This window comes from Culex quinquefasciatus, chromosome 3, assembly GCF_015732765.1.
Source record: "Culex quinquefasciatus strain JHB chromosome 3, VPISU_Cqui_1.0_pri_paternal, whole genome shotgun sequence".
NCBI lineage: Eukaryota > Metazoa > Arthropoda > Insecta > Diptera > Culicidae > Culex > Culex quinquefasciatus.
The window spans coordinates 26,984,121-27,009,188 of record NC_051863.1 but is presented as its reverse complement, the minus strand read 5'-3'; the positions used below and the strand labels follow the sequence as shown (position 1 = coordinate 27,009,188).

General features: G+C 35.8%; 1 protein-coding gene across 1 annotated transcript in view; it reads left to right on the top strand.

Annotated features, from left to right (window-relative positions):
* The window catches only part of LOC119768915, a 53,725-nt gene extending 31,031 nt beyond the window's left edge, over window positions 1–22,694 (top strand). The window contains exons 2-3 of the mRNA XM_038260708.1: window positions 14,361–14,414; window positions 22,259–22,694. Of these exons, the coding sequence (XP_038116636.1) occupies window positions 14,361–14,414; window positions 22,259–22,462 (258 nt within the window). The 3' untranslated portion in view covers window positions 22,463–22,694. The remainder of the gene's footprint in view (window positions 1–14,360; window positions 14,415–22,258) is intronic.
* Window positions 22,695–25,068: the final 2,374 nt, after the last annotated feature.

The following is a 25,068-nucleotide window of genomic DNA, read 5'->3' as shown; positions in this document are numbered from 1 at the left end:
AGATTTTATGCTCGATACGCATAAACACTGGCATTGTCTAACGCGACACCATCAAGCCTATAGATCTCGTTAAACATAGCCCAAGGTTCGGACGACCTTCCCACAGCATCCCAAACCATTCACCAACATTGTTTTCTGAGGCTTATGATGATGCGCCTCACGCACCAACTTCCCTTCCTAGTGTTGGTATAACACCAAACTCCGAAAAAAAACGCCTGAATCTGAGTGGCGATTTCTATGCTGCGTTGACACGTGAGCGGAGCAAATTGGCGCGAGAAGCGAGTGTTGTTTACAATCGTTTTACAGGGGCAACGCATTTTTATGTTTTGTGTTTGAGGTTGTGTATGTGAGCTAAAGTGCGTGCGTGCGTGCGTGCGTATTTGTGTAGATATATGTTAGAGTTGACCTACTTTTTCGATGGGGGGGATGTACTTCAAAATAAAAGCCAACCTTTTCCTCACACACACACACACACACACACACACACACGCACAGTGGTGATGATTTTGGAGAGAGGTTCATCACTGTTGATGTTGACCAGCCACCATCACTTTGCTGACTCTAGCTAGGCAGATTACTTTGTCATCCGGTTGAATAGTTTCTAAATTGGCGCGTGAATGCGTGCGGTGACGACGACGATGACGGTCGTCAAATTTCGATTAACTTTGGACGATGCTTTGGAGCGTTTTCAATTTCTGGGAGGATATCATGGTTTTAAAAACAAACTGAAAAAAGTTTTGGAGAAAGTCATATTTTGTCATTTTTGTTGTTGATAATATTTAGATTCTTCGTCATCATTCACAGCACTTCTCTAGAATTTTACCAATCGACTTTTCATTGTATTTTATTTACTTGTATGAAACTTTGTTCATCGACTTTCAAATTTTGAGGGTTTAACATAGCAAAGTGCTATGAAAACATTTGAAAATTTGTACCTCAAAGAGGAATTTTCTGGCCAATTTGTGTCTTTGGCAAAGTTGTGAGTTATTCAGAAAAAATTGTTGAACTATAAAAAATACCCGCTTCTTTTATTAACTTTTTATCAAAAAATCAATTTGGAAAACATTATTCCCCACGACATTTTTCATTTTTTGATATGTTTTAGTAAACAAAAAGTTCCACAATAAGGTATGACGGACGTTTTGTATTTCGTAAGGTTAAGTTAAGAAAAAATAGTGTTTTGAAAAAGTATCAAAAGAAAAATCACCATAATTGCTTTTCGAATATAAATCTGAAATAGATTTTATTTTTGCTTTTAAATTTTGCCAAAACTAGTAAAGGGCTATCTTATACCGGAAGAAAACATTATATATAATTGCCTTGGTTTATTTATACCAATCTCCCTTCAAATGTGGCAGCTATCAATTCAAAATGAAAATGGAATTTTTGAAAAAAATGTATTTTAGGTAAAAAAAACGTTACTTAATCCACCATTAGGCGGTTGGTGCCTTCCTCACATTTAGAGTGCAATGCTAGGTAATATCTGAGATCCGGCCTCCACAAAGTTCATAAATAACACTTAAGTGCTTATAACTTTTGATAGGGTTGTCAGATCTGCAATCTTTTAAACTCGTTGAAAAGATCTTTCAAATACCTTTCTAAAAATGTATAACATGACGAGGTTTCTTACAAAAACCACCCTTTTTACAATCTTCCGGGCTTTTGTCAAAATCGTTTTTTAGCATAACTTTTGAAGTACTTAACTAAACTTTATCATTTTCAATAGCGACTTATGGGACCTCAAGACGGATCAAATGAGACCAAAATGGTCCAAATCGAGTCAGCCAGTGCCGAGATAACTCAGTGCAAATTTTTTAGATCAACATCCCACCACACACACAGACATTTGCTCAAAATTTGATTCTGAGTCGATATGTATACATGAAGGTGGGTCTAGGAGGTCAAATTAAGAATTTCGTTTTTCGAGTGATTTTATAGCCTTTCCTCAGTAAGGTGAGGAAGGCAAAAATAATAACACTCTGGAAAATATTTTTTTTTCAAATTAAATTTTCAAAAGTTGTGTTCCCAAAATTCATGTGCTAAGGCTTTCGATTGATTTAAGTGTTTTAGGGTACAAAAAATGGAATCTTTTGATTCATTCCATCCAGAGGTTATCAGTATATCATTTTTAAATACTTTTGTTGAACTGTTTGAAGTTATTTTGTTCTTTGTCCAACTTTTTTTTATTAAAATCATGTAAAGAAGCAACATTTCAACAAAAGTTAGATTATTGGACGATTTTACGTTTTTTCAGCTCAACTCAAATAACAATTTTTGCGGTTACTCGTTTTGAAACTGAAAATATTTAATGGGAAGTGCGAAATTTCACATTCATGCAATAAGTTTTCTTTCTACCAACGATGACCATATTCCATGTTTACACAACATAGTTGAACCACATGCGTTACGCAGTGTGACAGTCATCGTCGTTAGATGAGGCAAAGCAATGTTAATTGCGGTGGTTAAAATCGAATTAAAACGATATTTTCCAGCTTGCTTACCGGAGCAAAATAAATCGAAGTAATACGTTCCTCAAAAACCGGATTTAGACTACTTTTGTCCACCGAAAATTTGACATAAGAGTTGAAAATTCCTAGCATAGTTCGTTACTTTCTTGGGGTTTTTTGTACCCAACAACATAACTTAAGAGTCAAATTTGCCACGGTTAATGCTCGTCAAATGTTCGCTTCCGTTTGAATGGCTTCGTTTTCTTTTTTTTTGGCAAAAGTTTTTTTTTCTTCACATTTTTCCCATACCGGTTCTGGAAGGGAAAACCCTCCCACTTTCCGCTCCTGTGCCGGTGACTGGCAGAGGTCATTCCAAGGTTGAAGGCAGTTTGGCACCGACAAACACGCAACACGACTGTCTTTGCACATCATCCCGCAGGACCATGTTTGTTTTGGACGGAAGGAGGTAGGGAGGGAGGTTAGTGGGTGGCGAAAATCTTTTCCCCTTCTTGCCATCAACTCTCTCTCTCTCTCGCCTCTCGTTCGATCGCAACATCTCTTTTTGGGTGGATGTTTCAAATTGGTTCGGGGGCGGTTGTGTGGGTGGAAAAAGGAAACAAAGGTTCTGCCACAAATACACACACACGCATATCTCAAGTAACTCTTGAGAACCGGCAAATTGTGTTTTAAAGTGATACAAGTCGAAAATTAGTGAAAAAATATAAAACAAACTGAAACGTAACAAAAATATTTTGGAGTTTTTTTAAAAGGTCCAATAAACCAATTTTTCAGTTTTTGGTTGTTTTTAATACCCCTGGCTCAAGGCGGTTTCAAAAATACCCAAAAAGCAAAAACTGAAAATTTGGTTTATTGGACCTTTTCAAAAAAAACTCCAGTATTGACTTAAAAAATTTTTCAAATGTTTTTTCTTTAGTAGATAACTCGGATTAGTTTGCAATTTTTTCTATCAGATAGATGATCAAATTGAAGCTTTTTGAAATTAATAACTCAAGATTGATTTGTGAATTAAATTCCAAGTAGAAACAAAATTATTTAAAGATTTTGAAAAAATAGCATTTTAGTCGAATCAAGATAACGAAAAATACATCATCAACATGATAAATTGAGTAAGATTTTGCATCAATACAGACATAATTTCAAAATTTCACAGTCTAACCTTTCCCTTTATGACGATAAGCACTATAGTAATGAAGAGCAATATATCTTATTCTTCCTGTTCTTTTCTCCCCTCTTTTCTGTTATAGTACTTCCTAGGCTGTCCTTATGGGGAAGAAAGGCACATGTTTTGATGACGCAGTTGATAAAAATGCAACAGGAATCGAGTAGGCATCGCAGCATAAAACTTTGTGGAATGTTTCTTGAACACTGCGTCTGTGGTTAGGGGTGAGTTCGCAAAAACATAAATGATTAGAGAACAGTAAAACCTTTAATTTATTGCTTATTTTTGTCAGAATTAAAAATTGAACAGTTGATATTTTACAACAATTTGTTCGGTTTCCATGTTCTTAATAATCTTTTCTTTTTTTATTTGTTACAATACAGTGAGATGTTTTACACTGCAACATAAAAAAAACTCTAAAATTCTAAATATTTTTGTATTTTACTCTGTTGGGTTTACATTCGAGTAATTTTCTACGCTTTTTGAAAATTTCCTTTTTTTGTTTAGTATTAAGCTATGTCCATGCATTTCCTATGGCAATAGAAAAAACATCGATAAAATGACTTTACTTAGGTTTAAATTTATTTTTGGATTATGCAAAATCAAAGAAGTATTCGAAAATGAAAACATTTTTTTTATTGGATTACGTGAGCTGTTGTGCACTCTAGAAATATTTCATGAAAAAAACTTAAAAATTTCCTACAAATTTCTATTAAGACTAGCTGGTTGAGATATAGCTTCATTGAATAAAAAAATAATAAAATGTGAGAAATAAATTTTGTTAAGTATCACCTGATAAGCTCGTTTTTTTTACTGACGATATTTCGTATTGATGCGATTTTCAATGTAACAATAAACAAACTATTGATCAATTGCGTGCCAAAAATGGAATCTACTGTACCCGACCCTTTCATTCTCGAGAGCAACTGGTTCCTCAAAACACAAAAATGGCTTAAATAAGCCTGGGCTAACATGTCTACAAAGTTTCGTTAAATTCGGAAAGAGTCGACAAATAAGTGCCTGAAGAAAATCTGTATTGGGCTGGTAATTTGGTGGTACTATATTTCAAATGTATTTTCTGGTCTTTAAAAAAAACTAATTTTAAAAATTTAAAGCATTGATTATAAACTAAATAATTTGCCGAACGTCGTATATGAACAAAAGCAATTAGGGGAAGGTGGGGCAAGACGACCATATGGGGCAAGAGGAACTATCGTTCGTACGCAATGCTATTAGCTGATTCTACTAACACATAACCGCCAAAACGACGTAAACGCCACGGGAATAAGATTTTATGAAGTTTTTTTTACAAAACCTTTGTTTTCTTATAATATTTGGAAAGTAATAATAAGGTTAAGGGTTCGTTTTAAGGCTCATTTTATCAAAATGCTGATTTTCCTAGATCTGTAGTGTCCCTACCAATGACTTGCACCTATGATAAAGTATGATTAAACTTTTGGTTATTTTTTTTGAGACCTTTGAAAAAATCTTGTTCAGGTGGGGCAAGTGTACCATATGGATTTTTAGAATGGAATCGCTGCAACAAAATATTTTATTGAGAAAATAAATACATCAAAGTACTTAAAAACTGATAAAAAATAATTGTCCATACCAAATATAGTGATATTACGAATATTGACTTTTTATCAACATAGTAATTATTTTTTTTCGTAAAAACAATATTTTTTTTTAGTAAAATATTATTATTTAATCTAAAAATGAAAGAAGAGCTTCAAATACACTCTTATCTGATGTATCTAAGTGATAACAGTTCAATTGTTAACAAATCAACATGCTGTTTCATGCATTGTTCATCTTGCCCCACGAGTTGAGTAGAACGTACGGAAAATCGAAAATTTTAAAATCATTTTTTTACATTAAAAAACAGAAATTTTTAAAAACTTGTTCCATCAACGTTTTGGTTAAGACCTGGAATAAAATTATTATTAAAAAATCCGACAAATTTTTTAACGTTTAAATGGGTTATAACGAGCATTTCCTTAGCTTGTTACACTTGCCCCACTTTCCCCTTAGCTCGTTTGTTAAATTTATTTCCAGAGAACACTTTCAAAAAGTAAACATAAATTTTTCCGCTAATTATAGTGTATATTTGCATGATGTGTAAGCAAGATACGCTGCTTGTTCACAAATGATAGCTTTTTTTCAATATCTCGTCCTTAAAAATTGCATTAAATATTTTTAACAGTGGTTTTGTGATTTCTTTTGATTTCCAGATTCGACCTTTCTTCGATGTCCCATACCGCGGATATCATCTAGTGTGTGGCGTTTTTATTTACTCCGAAGCATCCCTCTGCATCGTGCTGACAAGATCCAGGCCAGCCCGGCAATATCTGTCCGGGAAAATGCGCAATATTTTACGCCTTAATAGATCTTTGTGTGTCGATTTTAGGCTTCACTGTGCGTTTCTCCCTTTTCTTGTAATTACGGCCCGTTGTGAATGTGTGTGGCTTGTAATATTTGCTGAACTGTCAGGACTAGGACCTAAGGGAAGGAATGGGAATAAAAAAAATCGAACCTGAGAGGGTGTGCACAGCAAAGTGATAGTGACGCCGCAAGAATTTAATACTCGGGAAGTTAAAGAGAAACAGGAATGAGAAAGAGATAGCACCAGATAAAGCACTTAATTGGATTGATAATGGCTAGCTCATTCATGAGGGATCGAACGGAAAATCCTGCGTTTTTTTGCTTTTGTTTCGATAAAGACAACTGTTTAGTGGTTGTTTGACGGTGGATTTATCTGCCCAAATGTAGTTCGTTGGAATGACTAAGCGACGACGTGTTTGATGTTTACACCAGCCATGTCACGTGCTGGAGTATGTTTCCTTTGGAAATTATCAGTTGGGAACGAATCAGTTGCGCGCGCTTTGTGTTGGATTGTTTTGACGTCCAACAGTTGTTGTTGGTGGGACCAGGCATTAAATTGTTTGTTTGATTTGTGCGAACGTTGCTCTAGATAAGTTTACCCGGCGGCTTGTGGCATATTTGATGGGAATAATTATTGTAATTATTATAATTATAACAGCTATAATTAAGGTTATCTATTGTCACAATTGAAATTGTCCAGCAACGTCCAGCAAAAAAAAAATCAAGAAACAAAAAACAGGAAACAAAACACAAAAAATTGAAAGCAAAAAAACAAAAAAAAAACAAAAACAAAGAACATTAAAAAAACAAAAACCAAAAAACAAAAAAAAAAAACTTTAAAATAAATTATATTATATTTGTCGATCCTTATTTTTTGAGAAATTTGTAAAGATGATGGTGATGGTGGAGAAGTTGCATAAACTTTGAGAAAAAAAAACAAGCTGACACTGCCCTAATGTTGCTGCCCAGAAAACTTTTCAGGTCCATTCAGAACTTCCTAAGCATAATAACTTAACTTCTACAGAAATTTTTTTCTGCAAAATCCCACACCCTGAAAAGTTGACGTCACCAATCTATACCCATCGCCCCGTGACCCTTTCCTACCGTCTTTCCCCCTCTATCAGCAACCCATCGATGTGGCGATAATGGCAATAATAGATCCTGCTGCCACCACCACCACCACCACTACCAAGAGAAAACGAAACAGAAAAATATTACTGCGTCGCATTATTCCGATGTGACGCTACGAGTTTGTTTTTGTTTACCTCCGGAAATCCTTCTGCGTCCGAGACCGGAGCGAAGTGCAATGTTTGCTTTGTTTTGCCTTGGCTAACCCACCCGTCATCGTCATCGGCAACCTGCCCCCTCCTCTTACAGATAAGTCCGAAAGAGGATATTCCAGCTCTCCCACACATAAACACACACACACACACACTCAAAAGCTGGAATGGTTTTGAATCTGTGCCGAATTTAGGTTATCGCCCTGTTGCACGGTTGAAAATAACAAGAAGTTTATTTTAGTTTGTTCACGCGAAACTTCCACAGGTGGCCCAGCCGGCAAAGGCGAGCTCGCGTGATCTGAACGACTAGGTTCGAATTCCAGTTTGATATGTTTTTATCTAACTTTTGCAACTTTTGTATTTTTTTTTGCTGTGTGTCATTGACTTTCTGATGATGATGATTTCAGGAAAACCTGGACTTCATACGTGTGCGGTGATGACGACAGCCGGGTTACTTTGTGTAGCCAACACCAATACATTGTCGACGCGGTGCCGGGCCGCCCGGAGAACAAAGAAAATTTCGATTCCGGGACCCACCAATACCGGTGCAACCAGTGTGTTTGATGTGGTGTAGGCCTACTGCGTTCCCGGTATTTTTATCGGAAAAAGTCGATTCCGCGCGAATTCCACTTGTTGGCATCGTGGTAGTGGTGTAATGTGAAGGATCCTGAAAAATGAAACCCTTCACCACTGCGCACCGACGCAGCAGGGAATCCCTGGTGGGATATTTCGTAACACGCAATGTTGTTTATCAACAAAAAACAGAGTTCCCTTTTGGGTGCGACATATGTTGACACAAGTTAAAAAGGAAATACTTATTACAAAGCTGTCAAAAAGCGCAACTTTGACGTGTCACGAAGTGGCCTACTTTTCGCGAGCTGGTAAACAACAAAAGTTTATCGGACAATAAACCAAAAATCGGTGTTGGTGATTATCGATTTCACCGACTCTGTTTTTCGCTAATTGCGTTTTAATGAAGGTACGAAGCCTTATCAGTCCGCGTCAGCAACTGAAGGAGGTGGAATCCCCCAACGTAGAGTCATCAACTTCGCTAAAGTCGTGTTGCGCAATTACACCAACGTAAAAAAATACACCACGGAAATCTAGAATGTAAACAACATCAACTCAATTAGTTGTACAACAAATAAACCATCAACTTTATTGACCCCCAGGTCTTTTGTGGTCTCTATTGCAAGTTTCTGTCGAACCTAGCAGTGCAAACCCCTTTTTACTCCAAGGGTCCTTTAACCCCAGGATTCGAACTGACGACCTTTGGATTGCGAGTTCAACCGCCGACCACCGACTCCACCGGAGCCGGCTTGGTTTGGTGTGTGTGACTTATATTCTGAAAGTTCATCCCATTTAAAAAAAACACGTACTTTCCATTACTTTTTATTTTTTGGTAAATTCACCTATTCATTAAAATCAAAATAAGATTGTATGGTGTTGTTGGTAACTTGAAAATCATACTCAAATGTAATTTGAAAACTCTAAATGTGAATTTTATGATTGGCCAACACATAATTTTGCTAACCTCACGTAATCACAACAATATTCCCAATTCAATGATCATTTCTGACCAATTCAACTAGAAATCAAATGTTGTAAAGCAACAAACTAATTCTACACCGTCATCCACAACGTGACGACACGTTGCCACGTGACGTTGCTGCAACGCGAAAAACAACGCTAAATTAAAATGCTCGCAAAGCACGTAAAAAAATGCAACAAAATAACGAAAACAAAACAACAAAACAAGAACCGGTTCACCGCGATCTCGCACCCAGCTCCGTCATCATGCACCTGGGACCGCAGGACGTTTGACTTCTTCAAAAGTTGAAGGAACGCTCGCCATATATTGGAGAGGTCGCTGGCCTGAGGATCATCCTCCGAAGCAGACAGATGCGGCGCGATGGGGTGATGCGGGACAAGGGGGCACAGAATCCAGACCGAGTGAAGTTGAAGGTTTGCTGTTTTGCTTGCAACGTATCGGTGGCAGAAAGTGCAACGATTTCTTCCAATTATTTATTAATTTGTTATCTTTTGAACAGCCTCGGAATGTCAGCCCGAGTCGACGACGAGACTAGAGAGCCTATATGGAGAGGCGAAATGTCACTCTCAGGGTTCCAATCGAACTGTCAAATCGGGGTTCCAATCGAGCAACAAGATCATGCAAGAACAAGGTCGGAATCAATTTAAAATAATTTTGACAAAAACGAGACTTATAACAATCACAAGTATTGTAAAACTGTTGTTGATAACAATCTGGTAGTTTTTGTTATGTTTATGCTTGTTCGGTACAAGAAAAGTGCCAGCACCAAAGAAAAACTACAAGTTTTCCAACCTTAAATTTGAATGACCTTGGTTGTTTGAAATTTCTCCCAGAACATTTCATTTCCCTATGTAGGTCCCTAGACGAGACGCCTGGCCTTTAGCGCAGTGTTACTGAAAACCGTTGATATTTCTAAAATGGCACCATCCCGCGAATGTCCGACGATCGATGGCGTGTTGAAGATCCGCGCCGCCCGTAAGCCATTACACATAGTTACACGTTCCGGGAAACCTATGATTAGAAGGATCAACGGCAGCAGCACTGGTAATGGCCACGGCACAGTCATCCACATATCACGACGACCCGGTGGACGTATACGTGTACGTATCATGCATGGTCGAGGAACTCTCGCGGAGAGACACGAGAATGGTATCATTATCTGCTGGGGCCACCGCTGCAGATGCTCCGGAATCGTTTGAGACAGATTACAGACCTCGACGATCTTCGTCAGGATGTCGGTCTGGAGTAGCACTGCGCGGCCACGGCTAATGATGGTGATCGGGCTGCAGGTATCGGTTAGTGATCTGGTTGAGACATTGAATTTAAAGTTTACAGCTTAGTTACAGTGTCGTAACAAAAATGTGTATAAATTAAAATTGCAAATCAAATCAAATTATTCGCTCTACCGCATTATTGCCTTGGCCTTCTCGATTGCGAGATTCCTACTCGAAACTAGGTGTTCGAAGGCTTGATTGTTGAGACAATTTCTTACCTCTTTTTACACCTTTGCTTCCATCCACCCCGGGATTCAAACTGACGACCTTTGGATTGTTAGTCCAACTACCTACCAGCGACTCCACCGAAGCAGAACCCAGGGAGACGACTCCTACACCTGGATAGAGCTAACGACCTAACCCTTTAGGTTAGACCGGGGCCAACATTTACTTCCCCGTCCGAAAAATGCCACCGGGACCTTCTGGGATCGAACCCAGGCCGACTGGGTGAAAGGCAATCACGCTTACCCCTTAACCACGGGTTATTTGAAAATAATTAAAAATCATTATACATATTATAATTATTTAAAAAATGTTGTTTTCGAAAATAAAATGCCATTTTTGGGACCACCTTATCACGGTGTAGGTCACCCTAATGGCCAAGAAAAATAAAATACGGGTCTAATTATTTTGGCCAAGGAACCCTCAGAAAAAAATTGAGCCACATCGGAGAACATTTTTTTGGTTACAACCAGATATTATACTTTTTTATTTATTTTTTGTTTTTGCCTGCTCTACAACTTTGTAGAACATTGTTACACTCTTAAAACCAGCTCTAAATTTTTGATCACAAAAAGTGTTTAGAAATCTGCAAAAAAAACATTTTTTTAGAAAATTTACATGAGTTGTACTGAATATAAGGAATGAAATAATAAAATGGTTGCTAAGCCTCAGATTAGTTTATACAAGTACGACAAAAAAAAACAATTTTATTGGAACAAACATTTTTTTACCTTACACCAGAACGTTGCAATGAACAATTCCAAGTATTAGTTAAATAAATTTTCGTAAATAAATCGTAAAATTGGTCAAAAAGATGTTTTTTATTACAATTAAATTTGGCGTCCTTTGGAAAAGTACTTCAAGATTTAAATTGTTGGGTAAATTTTCTTGTATTAAAAGTAAAAAAATAACAGAACTTTAAATACACTCAAACCCCGATGGTTTGACACCAACTGTTGTCAAACGAACGGGGACACTTTTTAGTTTGACACCCCTTTTACACGAAGTTCACACACACACTACCAAACGTTTGTTTTGATAGTGAGCGTGAGCGCAGTGTAAAAAGTGACAGTTCGTCACTTTTTAGTTTGACTTTGACCAACCAACGGGGTACAAACTAAAAAAGTGTCAAACGAAAGTGACCAACCACCGGGGGTTTAAAAAAAAATGTTTTAAAAAAACACGCTATTTTTCAAATTGAGGATTTTTTTTTAAATAAAGGGGATGTTTTCATCCAATTTACTTATAAGCCATAGACAAATTCTTAATAATTATTCAAAAGTTTTGACAGAAATTTGAAATTTTTCCTTACTGCCTATAATTAAGTTTTTTACTTGACTTTAGTTGAAAACGCATTAAAGAAGCTGTTTTCAAACGTCAATATGCTTATTTGACTAAATAAGTACCCAATGGAAATAAATATTGTATGTTGTGGGGAGAATTGTTTGAATTATTTAGCTAAACTTTTCACATTGTATGTATGATTAACATCAAATTCAACAAGGGAAAAAGCATAACAGAAAAGTAAATTTCATGTTTATTTTTTTTTTATTTCCCTAAAATATAGATTTCTTTGACTAAAACATTTCTAAATTAAATTCAAAATGAAAAAAAAAAATACATATATTTCATGGAAATTTAATCAAAAATAATTCGATTCTGCTAAAACGTGCACTAACAATGAAGTTTAATGCATGCCAAAAGTAAAAAAAAAATTGAAACTACAGGCAACGGTTTCAACATTTGAATGAAAAACGTGTTTTAAAATGCATCATACACCTGACCAGTTTTTTGCAATCATAAGTTTCCTAAATTTCAAAGCTTTGACGAAAATTTTATTTTTGCGAGAAAAACAAGTTTTACGGTGCTCAACATGGTAATTTCATAAAAGTGCAAATTATTTTGAAACAAGCCCAAACAAGCTAAATATAATCATCAATACAGAAAAAGGATTTTAGATTGTTTTGTGTTGATTTGACTTCTATTTCCATTGAAATTTTTAAGTTTTATGAAAAAATATTGTTTTGCCCCCCGACATGAACTTTGAAAAATATTTGCAACGGCCTAACATACATTTTTCTAAAAAGTACTACAAAAAACCATCAAGAGATCTTTTTTTTGTTTTTGGTGTAGAGAAAACAGTTGAAACAAAATATTAGTTTTATACATGAATTCTTTGATAAACTGCAAATCCCTTACGCATTTGACGTTAAATTATAATCATCATTTTTACAACCATTTTTTAAAGTGCCTTTAGGGAGAATTGTTCCTTGCATTTTTACAGTCACTGAAATCAGCCTTAAGTTTAAAGGATTGGACTAGTTTTTCGTACATGGATTCTTTTAGCATAGTTGAAGATGATTCATTGCAGTTAGAACCATTTTTAAATGTTTTGTAAACAACCAGCTTTCGTAAACATGCTTAATTTTGGTCAAAAAAAAAAAATAGAATATTCTTCTTAAATCGATAGAATAGTTTTTTTTATATTTTTTTGTATTGTACAAAATTTGCAAAATATTTTGAACACAAACGCACAATTGTTTTGTTAAATTGCTGTACTTACAGAAAATTAATAGTTTGAATGAACAAGAAACGTGTTGCTTCAGATTTCTTCAAAATATTGAAGGGCGTTTAAGTTACCCCTAATATTTAGAAAATGCCGGTTTTACACCTAAATTCGCAAGCTCGAGAAAAAGGGTGAATTCGCGAGCTTGAGAGTTTAGGTGTTTTTTAAAGTGCTTGGCATGATGCAAAAGAACTAATCTGATCTAATAGCCAAACATAGTTGTTTGTTTAAGCTTTCCACTCATGCCAAAAGTTCATAGTTTTGTGAGAAATTGAGAGAGCTATGTGCAATACAAAAAAGGGGTTCAAGTCTCCCCACTCTCCCCTACAGGTCGTGCAATAAAAGCTAGTTATGTTCGACAATTAAAAATTGTGTATTTTTTCCATGACTCGATTATCCGAAGATTTGATCATCTGAAGAAATTTTTTTCCATGATCTTAGGATAATCGAGTCTGGACTTTATTCGCACAAAATGCGTTTTCAACTGAAATCGAGTAATAAGTAGCTCAATAGAATGTGGACAAGCCAGTTTTTATCACAAGTTTTACATAAAAAGTTGTTTTATTAGTGAAAACCAGTCAATTGGATGGAGTTAGGAGCGAGTGCTTAACTTGCCAAACATATGAGAATTTTCCCAACTTCTAACCTTTCAACACCTTTTTTGCACTCTTGGTAGTTTTATTAAAATCTCTTTTTTTAGCATGAAAGTGTATCTTGTTCAGATGTTTTCAGCTGAGAATTTAAAATATTGCTTTCAATTAAAAATAATCCGAAGTGTTATAAACATTGCACTAATACTTCCCGCTTGAAAACATCTGAACCATCTTATTTTCCCTTCCCGTTTGCGCTAAGCAAAGGCACTTTTCTTTGTTTTCGACACTGTTTTTATCACAATCAAAACATTCGCCCGTAGGTCTGTGCTAGCATCCCTGGGTGATGATTTCCATCCCACTCTGACCCCCTTGGCCACCCCCAAACGTCATCACTTTCTTTCGCCACACTCTTCTATTCGAGCGAACGCGTGTGTGTGTGTGAGTGCATAGAGCAGAGCCTGCTCTATGTTTTGCTTTCTCTTCGTTGGCACTCTCCGCGTGATGATGTTACTTTTTCTATGTTGACTACCCCACCCTTCTCCTCCTCTCCTTTTCCCACTCTCCATCATCACAACAACACAACATGATCGGGTTCGCGTGCACTCACTCACACACAAGCACACAATCAAACTTTGTTGTTAAAACCTCTATTAAAAAAAAAAATATTTCCTCTCTCCTCTCGCACACACCGACAACGACCTGCTTCTTCCAGGCTAGTCCAGAAGGTGTCTGTGTGTGGGAATAGAAAAAAAAGTGTTCAAATTTTGTATGAAATTGCGTGTATCCCTTTTTCCATGACTTTCTCATGGTGAGCGGAACAGTGTAGGAGGGAGTGGGGGGAGGGGGATCGAAGAAGGCTAGATCCGTGACCGGTTCGGCAGCATAAACCCGGCGGGCCGGAATGAGGCAAAAGAGGTAATTTATGTTTTCTATGCTCGCGCGTCTTTCCTCTCCTACCCTCACTCTACTCACTCACTCTCTCTCTTGCCTCTCTTTTTTTATCGCGTTTCATAATGATGCGAAATAGAGCCAGAGATTCCCGCGCGCGCTTTTCGACGTTGTTTATGTTTGCTTCTTCGTTGCCCAGCCGTTCCCCTCTTTCTCTTCTATGCTCGCGTGCCAGTGTTGGTGTTGAGAGGAGCGCTCCGTCATCGTCCTCGGAGCATAGAGTTATCTACGTGCGCATGTATTGCGTGTACGTACACGAAAAAGATTGAGGTTAAATTTTGTACCCGCCAGCAAAACAAATGGTGCACTAGTGTGCGTGAGATCGGGCTTAGATAGCTCTATAGTAGGCCACGGCGCAATGCCGGCTCTGTTGGTGTTGGTGAAATTGACTTTCTAGTCCAGGCGAAATCATCATGGCTGCCTGCCTTGCGTTTGCCTTTGCGCTTGGGCTTTGTTATTGTTTACAAAATTAACGGCGCACTTTGCGCGCCAGTTTTCTTTTTTCTTCTTTTTGTGTTAGTTTTTTTTGGTTCGACGGGTTTCTGTTTTGCCTACGAGAGGGTTATGTTTTGGTTCTGGAAGAAAATGGGAAATACAAAGTTTGGATCTAACTTTTTTTTTCTACTGTCTTTGGGGTTTTTTTCGTGGTATTTATTGGAAGGCCGAAAATTGGTGCGTCTCCAAGGGGCAAATGCTTCGTTTGGTTGATATTTTGGGTTGTGGTTGGGCAGGGGATATTTTTTCTTCATGAAGAAACATGGTGAAATGCGATGACCTAAATTTACCTTTGAAATTCAATTGGGGTAACTGAAAAGAAATTGCAATTCCATTTTTTTAAATAAACCAAAAAGCTGAAACAAGACTTTCCAAGAATACAAATTACGGTCCAGACTCGATTCTTCGAAGACTCGATTATTCGAAGTTTCGATTATCCGAAGTTTGATTATTCGAAACTTTTGATGGGATTTTGGATAATCAAACCATGAACAAAAAATCGCGACCAAATTTAAATGGTTGATTACCCATAAAATTAAAAATAAGCATTTTTACAATATTTCATCATCGCCATTTTGTCCGCCATCTTAAATTTAAAAATTCTTTATCACTTTAGAGTAATTGAAGGGTCATACTAAAGCTCAACAATAAAAAATAAAACAACGAAAAGTATTTTTTTTTTTTCGTGATTCGATTATCCGAAGTGAAATTTTGCCAAGGCCTTCGAAAAATCGAGTCTGGACTGTATTTAAAAAAATGCATTTTATGCTTTGGTTTCAATATTCCGAAGAGTTTCATACAAATCAATAATCAAAGAATCAAATCACGATCAGAAAATTATTTCCTGTTTTTCATCTCTTTTTAGTGATAATATTAGATAAGTAACATTCAAGAGGTAAATTACCTGATACTATAAAAAATATGTAAATATTTTTAATATTCTACCTCCGCCATATTGGATTATACATTTTTTCACAAGAACTTTGAAAAATATTTGCGACAGCTTTAACTTTGACTGTTTAGTTAACACGCTATATTTTGCATACTTTCAGTTAGAGCGTCCAATTTCCCGGGGTTACAAAATTCCCGGGAAACGGGAAATTCTTAACAAGTTTCCTGGGAAATCCCGGGAATTACCGGGAAATTTCAAATTTAACGAAAATTGTTCAAATCCTGCTTCTGATTTATATTTTACTACAAGTTGTATAGAACAGCATCATTAATGTTCAAAATGAGTTTAAGGATCAATTAATGGCTTGACTGCTTAAAAAAAAGAATACAACTTCAATAAAAATGTACAAATTTTCCAATTTTATACTGTGTTTTTCAAAAAATATCATTTATATTTTTTTGTTGAGGAGTATTATTTTATTAATCAAATTTTAAATCAGTAAGTAAAATCCATGCTCCACAACCATAAAAATGCTTTTAAATTTATCTCTGTGACTAGTTTGAGGGAATATGTTTAAGAATAACATTGGCACATAAAGTTAAAAAAAAATCACGCTGAAGTGATATTTTTCATGGCAAAGAGCATATTAATAAATGAATAAAATCTTAGAATTCAACTTACAAACCTAACTTCTCGTGCTTTTTTACTTGGAACACTATTTCATGAAATCACGATAATTTAAAAAAAAATCGGTTACCCCATTCAAAAACGGGCCGAAAAATCAGGGGGCCAAAAAAATCTATAAACTACAAAATTTCAATGTAATTAAATATAAGTGTAATCAGCTGAAATCAATTTAAATTACTTTCTTCTCAGTTTCGATTTTAGCCGGAGGGTGCTGATAAAATATCTTCAAATGATTTAATAACAATTTTCGTTTTAAAAAAGTTACCGAAAATATAATTGTTTGTGTGTCTCTTTGTATTCACAGTAATGCATTCTGCTAAAAAGCTCAACCAGACCAGCATAAAATATTTAGTTTATTTTCATTTCATAATTGTAACTTTTATTGCCAAACAAATAAACAAGATCTGTTTCAAGATGTGAATGATTCAGAAATAATTTTTTATCTGAAATAACCCTGAAAAGAACCTGATTATTTTCGTCTAAGTTCAATATGAACAATAGATTGACATAAATAAAATCAAGTTAGGTTCTCGCATTATTTTTTTGTGAATTTTCAAAACATTGGGACAAAAAGTTGGGAACATGTATGCTTTTTGAACTTCGGGAATTTCCGGGAAATTTACAAATTTACATATTTCCTGGGAAACGGGAAATATTATTTTTCGGGAAATTACGGTAATTCCCGGGAATTTTTTTTCCCCGGACGGGAAAATGGACGCTCTACTTTCAGTGAATTAATCTTGTTTTTGTTCATTGCCTCTATCCTCAATACATTTTTTTTGTTATTATTTGATTACTCTGAAGTATTTTTCTCAAGAAACATGTTTACGAATATTCACTTTTCCCCCTTCATGGCTCATGGTTAAATAAAAATGGCTCATGGCTCATGAAATTTTGCCAAGGCCTTCGAAAAATCGAGTCTGGACTGTATTTAAAAAAATGCATTTTATGCTTTGGTTTCAATATTCCGAAGAGTTTCATACAAATCAATAATCAAAGAATCAAATCACGATCAGAAAATTATTTCCTGTTTTTCATCTCTTTTTAGTGATAATATTAGATAAGTAACATTCAAGAGGTAAATTACCTGATACTATAAAAAATATGTAAATATTTTTAATATTCTACCTCCGCCATATTGGATTATACATTTTTTCACAAGAACTTTGAAAAATATTTGCGACAGCTTTAACTTTGACTGTTTAGTTAACACGCTATATTTTGCATACTTTCAGTTAGAGCGTCCAATTTCCCGGGTTACAAAATTCCGGGAAACGGGAAATTCTTAACAAGTTTCCTGGGAAATCCTGGAATTACCGGGAAATTTCAAATTTAACGAAAATTGTTCAAATCCTGCTTCTGATTTATATTTTACTACAAGTTGTATAGAACAGCATCATTAATGTTCAAAATGAGTTTAAGGATCAATTAATGGCTTGACTGCTTAAAAAAAAGAATACAACTTCAATAAAAATGTACAAATTTTCCAATTTTATACTGTGTTTTTCAAAAATATCATTTATATTTTTTGTTGAGGAGTATTATTTTATTAATCAAATTTTAAATCAGTAAGTAAAATCCATGCTCCACAACCATAAAAATGCTTTTAAATTTATCTCTGTGACTAGTTTGAGGGAATATGTTTAAGAATAACATTGGCACATAAAGTTAAAAAAAAATCACGCTGAAGTGATATTTTTCATGGCAAAGAGCATATTAATAAATGAATAAAATCTTAGAATTCAACTTACAAACCTAACTTCTCGTGCTTTTTTACTTGGAACACTATTTCATGAAATCACGATAATTAAAAAAAAAATCGGTTACCCCATTCAAAAACGGGCCGAAAAATCAGGGGGCCAAAAAAATCTATAAACTACAAAATTTCAATGTAATTAAATATAAGTGTAATCAGCTGAAATCAATTTAAATTACTTTCTTCTCAGTTTCGATTTTAGCCGGAGGGTGCTGATAAAATATCTTCAAATGATTTAATAACAATTTTCGTTTTAAAAAAGTTACCGAAAATATAATTGTTTGTGTGTCTCTTTGTATTCACAGTAATGCATTCTGCTAAAAGCTCAACCAGACCAGCATAAAATATTTAGTTTATTTTCATTTCATAATTGTAACTTTTATTGCCAAACAAATAAACAAGATCTGTTTCAAGATGTGAATGATTCAGAAATAATTTTTTATCTGAAATAACCCTGAAAAGAACCTGATTATTTTCGTCTAAGTTCAATATGAACAATAGATTGACATAAATAAAATCAAGTTAGGTTCTCGCATTATTTTTTTGTGAATTTTCAAAACATTGGGACCAAAAAGTTGGGAACATGTATGCTTCTTTTTGAACTTCGGGAATTTCCGGGAAATTTACAAATTTACATATTTCCTGGGAAACGGGAAATATTATTTTTCGGGAAATTACGGTAATTCCCGGGAATTTTTTTTCCCCGGACGGGAAAATGGACGCTCTACTTTCAGTGAATTAATCTTGTTTTTGTTCATTGCCTCTATCCTCAATACATTTTTTTTGTTATTATTTGATTACTCTGAAGTATTTTTCTCAAGAAACATGTTTACGAATATTCACTTTTCCCCCTTCATGGCTCATGGTTAAATAAAAATGGCTCATGGCTCATGGCTAAAATAAAAATGCAGAGAAAAGTCGATTTACGAAAACGTAGAGAAATATTAATGTGTTCAAATACATTTTCTAACGAATAAAATAAATCTTTTTATTTTCTGATGCATTTGAGCCATCCTAATCAGATATCATATCCTCAGCTGCTTCACTTATTAAAGCAGATTAAGTATTGGAATTATGTTTTAAATGTTTTTATTCTTTCTTTTTTTTCCAAGCGAATTAAAAATCATATTTTATTGAAGTGTATGAATATGAACCCCCCCCCCCCCCAGATTATCTAAGATCACCCTAGTTGCCATTACAAAAAAGGGTTCAACCATGTTCGCCCACAAACCTAACTTACATGCATTTGAACTCATTAAGAGCAGTTTCGATACTGATTTATGCGACATTCATGTAAATTTTCTTGTAGAACATGGTACAAACTCCATAAAATGACCATTTTTAAATCGCTGTAACTTGGGTTTCAAAAAATCCCTTTAGAGATATTATATTTATATTAAAAAAGAAGATTTGAGCTTTCAGATGCACCGCGGAGCATAGTTTTTTTGTTACCCCCTCGAAAAGTTACGAACTTTTTAAAAAAACATTAAAAATGCTGTAACTTTTTACCTAAATGACCTAGCGACTTCGTTCACGTTTCAAAAGACGTGTATTTTTTTGCTCTAAATATGTCCTGAAGACTTTTGGTGGGCCACCCTAGTGCTTTTCATATAAAATGCTGTAGAAATTTGGTGTCTACAGCAAAGTTGCTCAGAATGGTTAGCACTACAATACTGCTCAAGAAAGTATATTTCGTTCTCATCGAGGAGCGAAGATTGTTTTTGAAAGCATTAGAAATTGTTGGACCACCCTAATGTAGTTTTGACCAATAGATGCAGAATATCATTGGGTAATTCTCTAACAACTCACACGAAATCGGTAAAAGTTGCCCCGATCCCTCTTCGATTTGCGTGAAACTTTGTCCTAAGGGGTAAATTTTGTCCCTGATCACGAATCCGCGGTACGTTTTTTGATATCTCGTGACGGAGGGGCGGTACGACCCCTTCCATTTTTGAACATGTGAAAAAAGAGGTGTTTTTCAATAATTTGCAGCCTGAAACGGTGATGAGATAGTAATTTGGTGTCAGAATTCCGAAAAAACGCATTTTTCATCGAAAAAAACACTAAAAAAGTTTTAAAAATTCTCCCATTTTCCGTTACTCGACTGTAAAAATTTTTGGAACATGTCATTTTATGGGTAATGTAATGTACTTTTCGAACCTACATTGACCCAGAAGGGTCATTTTTTCATTTAGAACAACATTTTTCATTTTAAAATTTCGTGTTTTTTCTAACTTTGCAGGGTTATTTTTTAGAGTGTAACAATGTTCTACAAAACTTTTTTTTTCGTAAAATCGCAATAACTCGTGATGTTTATAAGCAAATCCCTTAGGGACCATCCATAAACCACGTGGACACCTTAGGGGGGGGGGGGGGGGTATGGCGATTGTCCACGGTCCATACAAAAAAGAATTCTGAGTACGCCATCAAATTGGGCGTCTAATTTTACATAAAAGTCCCTTTGACACCAAATTTCTATCTCATCACCGTTTCAGGCTGCAAATTATTGAAAAAACACCTCTTTTTTCGCATGTTCATAAATGGAAGGGGTCGTACTGCCCCTCCGTCACGAGATATCAAAAAACGGACCTCAGATTCGTGATCAGGGACAAAAGTTACCCCTTAGGACAAAGTTTCACGCAAATCGAAGAGGGGTCGGGGCAACTGCTGTGTGAGTTGGCGGAGAATTACCCCATTCTTAAAAAATGCTTCTTAGACACTGAAGCTCGAAAGTGTATCTCTGAAGCGGAAATAAATTATTCCTTCTGAATTTGCTTTTCTGACCAATGTTGAATTTTTTTTTCCAAAAATAGTGCATGGACCTTGTGCGACCTACCCCAGTATATATTTTGAAAAATAATAATCCTGAGACAAATCTTACTAGTAGGAAAATATTCAAAAAAAAAAAAAAATAATTGTGATTCTAACAATGTCACCCAAGTTTAAGGTATTTATGGAATTTATTTGAATAATATGCTTACCAAAGAATTTTAAAAATAACAATCTTGTTACTATTAGTAACTGCGGAATCGTTCTGAATAACTAAGCGCCTCCATGGATTTATTTTAAGAAATTTTGATTCAATGGGGGTGCTTGGTTATTTTTTTGAAATGATTGCATAACATTAAATTTTATAAATATATAAACTTATTTTGAGCTGTGATTTTCATTCCAGAAATGGAAAAGAGTATTTTATAGGAATTGAGCAGCTTTTAAAAAATCCTGTTATAATTTTTCGTTTTTTATAAACATTGGTAAACGTTATTTGTCAAATTAATACAAAGTGTTTAGTATTCTCCCCACCCTCAAAGCTACATGTGCCAATTTGAACAATTTTTCCAGGCCACTCTTAATTTCCATCCATGAAAACCAGGCCCCCCCCCCCCCCTCAATCCTTCGCACAACCGTTGGAAAACTTGTACTCTCGTGTGCTGGAAAACGCCTTGGGGCCAAATAAACCCCTCTAATTTTCTGCACTCAACACACCCGGCGCAACGTAGCGAATCGCATTACCTCGGCGGTGTGGCGGTGGTTCAGCAGGGTCCGCGTTTAGTACGCGATGCAACATGCCAAGAGCTTGTGCATATCACGAAATCATATGTTTTGCGGGACCTCCTTGCAGGGCCTACTATTGTGCGCAGTTAGACGATCCGTCCAACGGGGACGTCGTAGTAGCTGCTCATTCCGCTGCGTTGGCCAGGGTTGCCAATTTGAAGGTTTTAAGTTACTGTGTCATAACTTTTCAAATATGCAGAAAATAATAGTTAATACAAATTATGATTTTTTTTTATAGTTATTTGCTTTTGATTTTTTTTTTTTTTTGAAAATTGCACCTCTGACTGAAAGCCGGTTGCATGTTTGCGTTTTGCGTGTGCCTACTGCGTTGTGTAAATGTGTGCGCGCGCGAGTGTATGTGCCCTAAGGTGAATCTGCTCAAATGTTGTATTATGTTGTGAGCAATGTTTTTTTCCCCCATTCCAGCACGCAGAAGTGGGCAAGCAGCGAATACCGGTTCTCCTCTGTCAACAGTTGGCACTGCACCTTCCTGGCTTCCAACCTCAACCCCTAAACATGAAGCCAACACACCTGAAAGTATGCTCGCAAAGAAGTGAAGCAAAAAAAAATCATAACAACATCGTCACACACACTGATACTAATTTGAGAAACCTCAGCCAGGCCACCTGAAGCAGCTGGGCAGGGCTCCGGAGGGATTTGAACACGTCGCTTGCACTTGGTGAGCATAGAGAGAGAGAGAGGCCACAACATAAGCCAACCATAGCCAAACCATCAACAGGCAAGTGGATTTTGTGCAACCTGCTTGGTGGTGGTGCTGGCTTGATGGAGTTAAAAAATCATGCCAAGGATTTCTTGTGGTTCAAATAGGCTAATGTGAGCTTCTCAGGCCTACCTCAACCGATTCGGATCGATACGTCGTGGCGGCGTAAAACGGGAAGACCGAACCTAATTGCGCAATAAAGTTGTATGCATCTTGAGCGGCGTATCTTTCATTGTGACTACTTGTTGAATTGTACCATGAAGGGGTTTTCTTAGTTGCAACTTGAAATTACAATAAATGTATCAACTACATTAAATTATTTGTTTTTGTATTTGACCTCATTTATTGGTTCAAGTCTCCAGATAATTTTGGCAGCAGTGCATACAACAAAAATGCTATTAAAATATTAAAATCTGTGTCTTGAGAAAGGAATTTCGGAAAAAAAGGAAAAAACGGTAACACTTTTTAAAAAAATCTATTCTTCCACAGAAAATTGGATTGTGCAAAATAACTATTCATGAAAAATCTATTTTTCTATATTTTAAAAGACAATAAATACCATTTTTAAACAACGGCGCTGTCATTTGACAGTGTTGCAATTTTTCTCTGGAAAAAAAGTATATTTTGAAAAACAAGGATAATTTTTTTAAAATTTTGGCCATCTCGAAAATGTTGTTTTTCTTGTGTGATTTTCTGTCTTGTGTTGAACTTTTCAGCACTTGTTTTGAAAAGTAATACTTTTCAACTTTTTGCCTTTCTTACTAAAGAAAGGTATAGGTTTTACTTTGTGGCAGGATATCATTTTTATCTTCGTAAATATTACAATTCAGCATGAATTTTAATCGGAAAAATCGCCACTGCATTAATTTTCAACGCTCTATTGATTCACCTTGTCAGAACTCGTCTATCTCCAACCCTCGAATTTTGAGAAAAAAAAATCCGTGGAGTTTGAGTGATGTCAGTGCGTGGTAAATTTTTGCAAAATTTTGTGTCGCGAAGTCCTCGGCTCCCCTATTTTCGAATTTGATTGTTCCAAGTACATTTGAAAGCTGGTGTGCTGAACCCGGTCATTTTTAGGCCGAATTTAGAAATATCTATCTGTTTTCGGATGTGGCCAGACTTTTCGACAAAATTACACAGTTTTCAAATGAAAATACGGTAATTTTTTCATTTTTATATCTTTTATTTATCTCAAAAATTGCATTTACGAGCTTTACAACCCCCCAATTTTCATCCTGATTCATAATTTGGTTCTGGAGTTAGAGCCGTTTGATTAACCAACCATAAGAATAAAAAAAAAAACCCTAAAAAAAGTAAAAGCCAACCTGGTGACCTTCGCCAACATTTTTCATTTTTGATATTATCCGAAATTTCTTTCCACATTCATATTACAGACCATGAGTGAGCATCTGAAACAAATTTGACATCTATGGGCAATCCTGATCAATTTTTAGAACGATTTACTTTTTGCTTTTCTTACTAAAGAAAGGTATAGATTTTACTTTGTGGCAGGACATCATTTTCATCTTCGTAAATATCGCCAAAAAATCACACTGCATCGATTTTCGACGCTTCGTCGCCAAGTCGACAAGTTGTCAAGTTGAGCTTCGAATACTGGAGTGAGAATGCTGGCGCGTATATGATGTGGCTCGACTTATACTCGTTTTGTAGTAGCTTGTCTACCGATGTTTCCTACAACTTGTAAGATATCGTAGCTTTTCGGTTTCTTTTACCTTGTCCGTTTTTGCATAACTGTCCAATTTTTATGCAAAAACTGTTTAACATAGGACATGCATCCGACTACAACCAATTTGTTTCCCGTGTGCTTCTAAAATCGCCTAAAAAAAGACTTAATTTTTCGTGATTTCGTAAGTTTATTTAACAGAGTTCATTGGATTCCAATAGGAGCCCAAATAACATTTTTTTCCAGGAGTTCTACAAGAGCTCTTCAAGATAGCTACAGCATAGCGGTTTGGACCGCGGTAGGATAAAACTCTCTTCAAGTACTCTTCCAAACTCCTGAAGAAGTTTTGAAGAGAATTTTATCCTACCGCGGTCCAAACTGCTATGCTGTAGCTATCTTGAAGAGCTCTTGTAGAACTCCTGGAAAAAATGTTACTTGGGGAGCTTTCTAAGCATTTCATCGTTTATATCGTTTTCAAAGTTTTCAATACCTCAGGTACTCGGTTTAGTGTGTAATGTTGCGGTTGTAAAAATAGCTATCTCTGACTCTATCACTTTTTAGAAGCTGAATAGAGTTATCTAAGCCCGAACTCATGCACACTAACACGCCAATTGTTTTGCTGGCCGGTACAAAATTTAACCTCAATCTTTTTCGTGTACGTACACGCAATACAAGCGCACGTAGATAACTATATGGCTAGCTTCCCTGCACCGTGCAATACACGCGGTTCACTTGTACCTCGGTTTTTCTTTGCGCCTGCTTTGTTCGGTACGATGGTGCGATGAACCAAAATACCAACACACAAAAGGGTTCGTACCGAAGCTAGAAAAC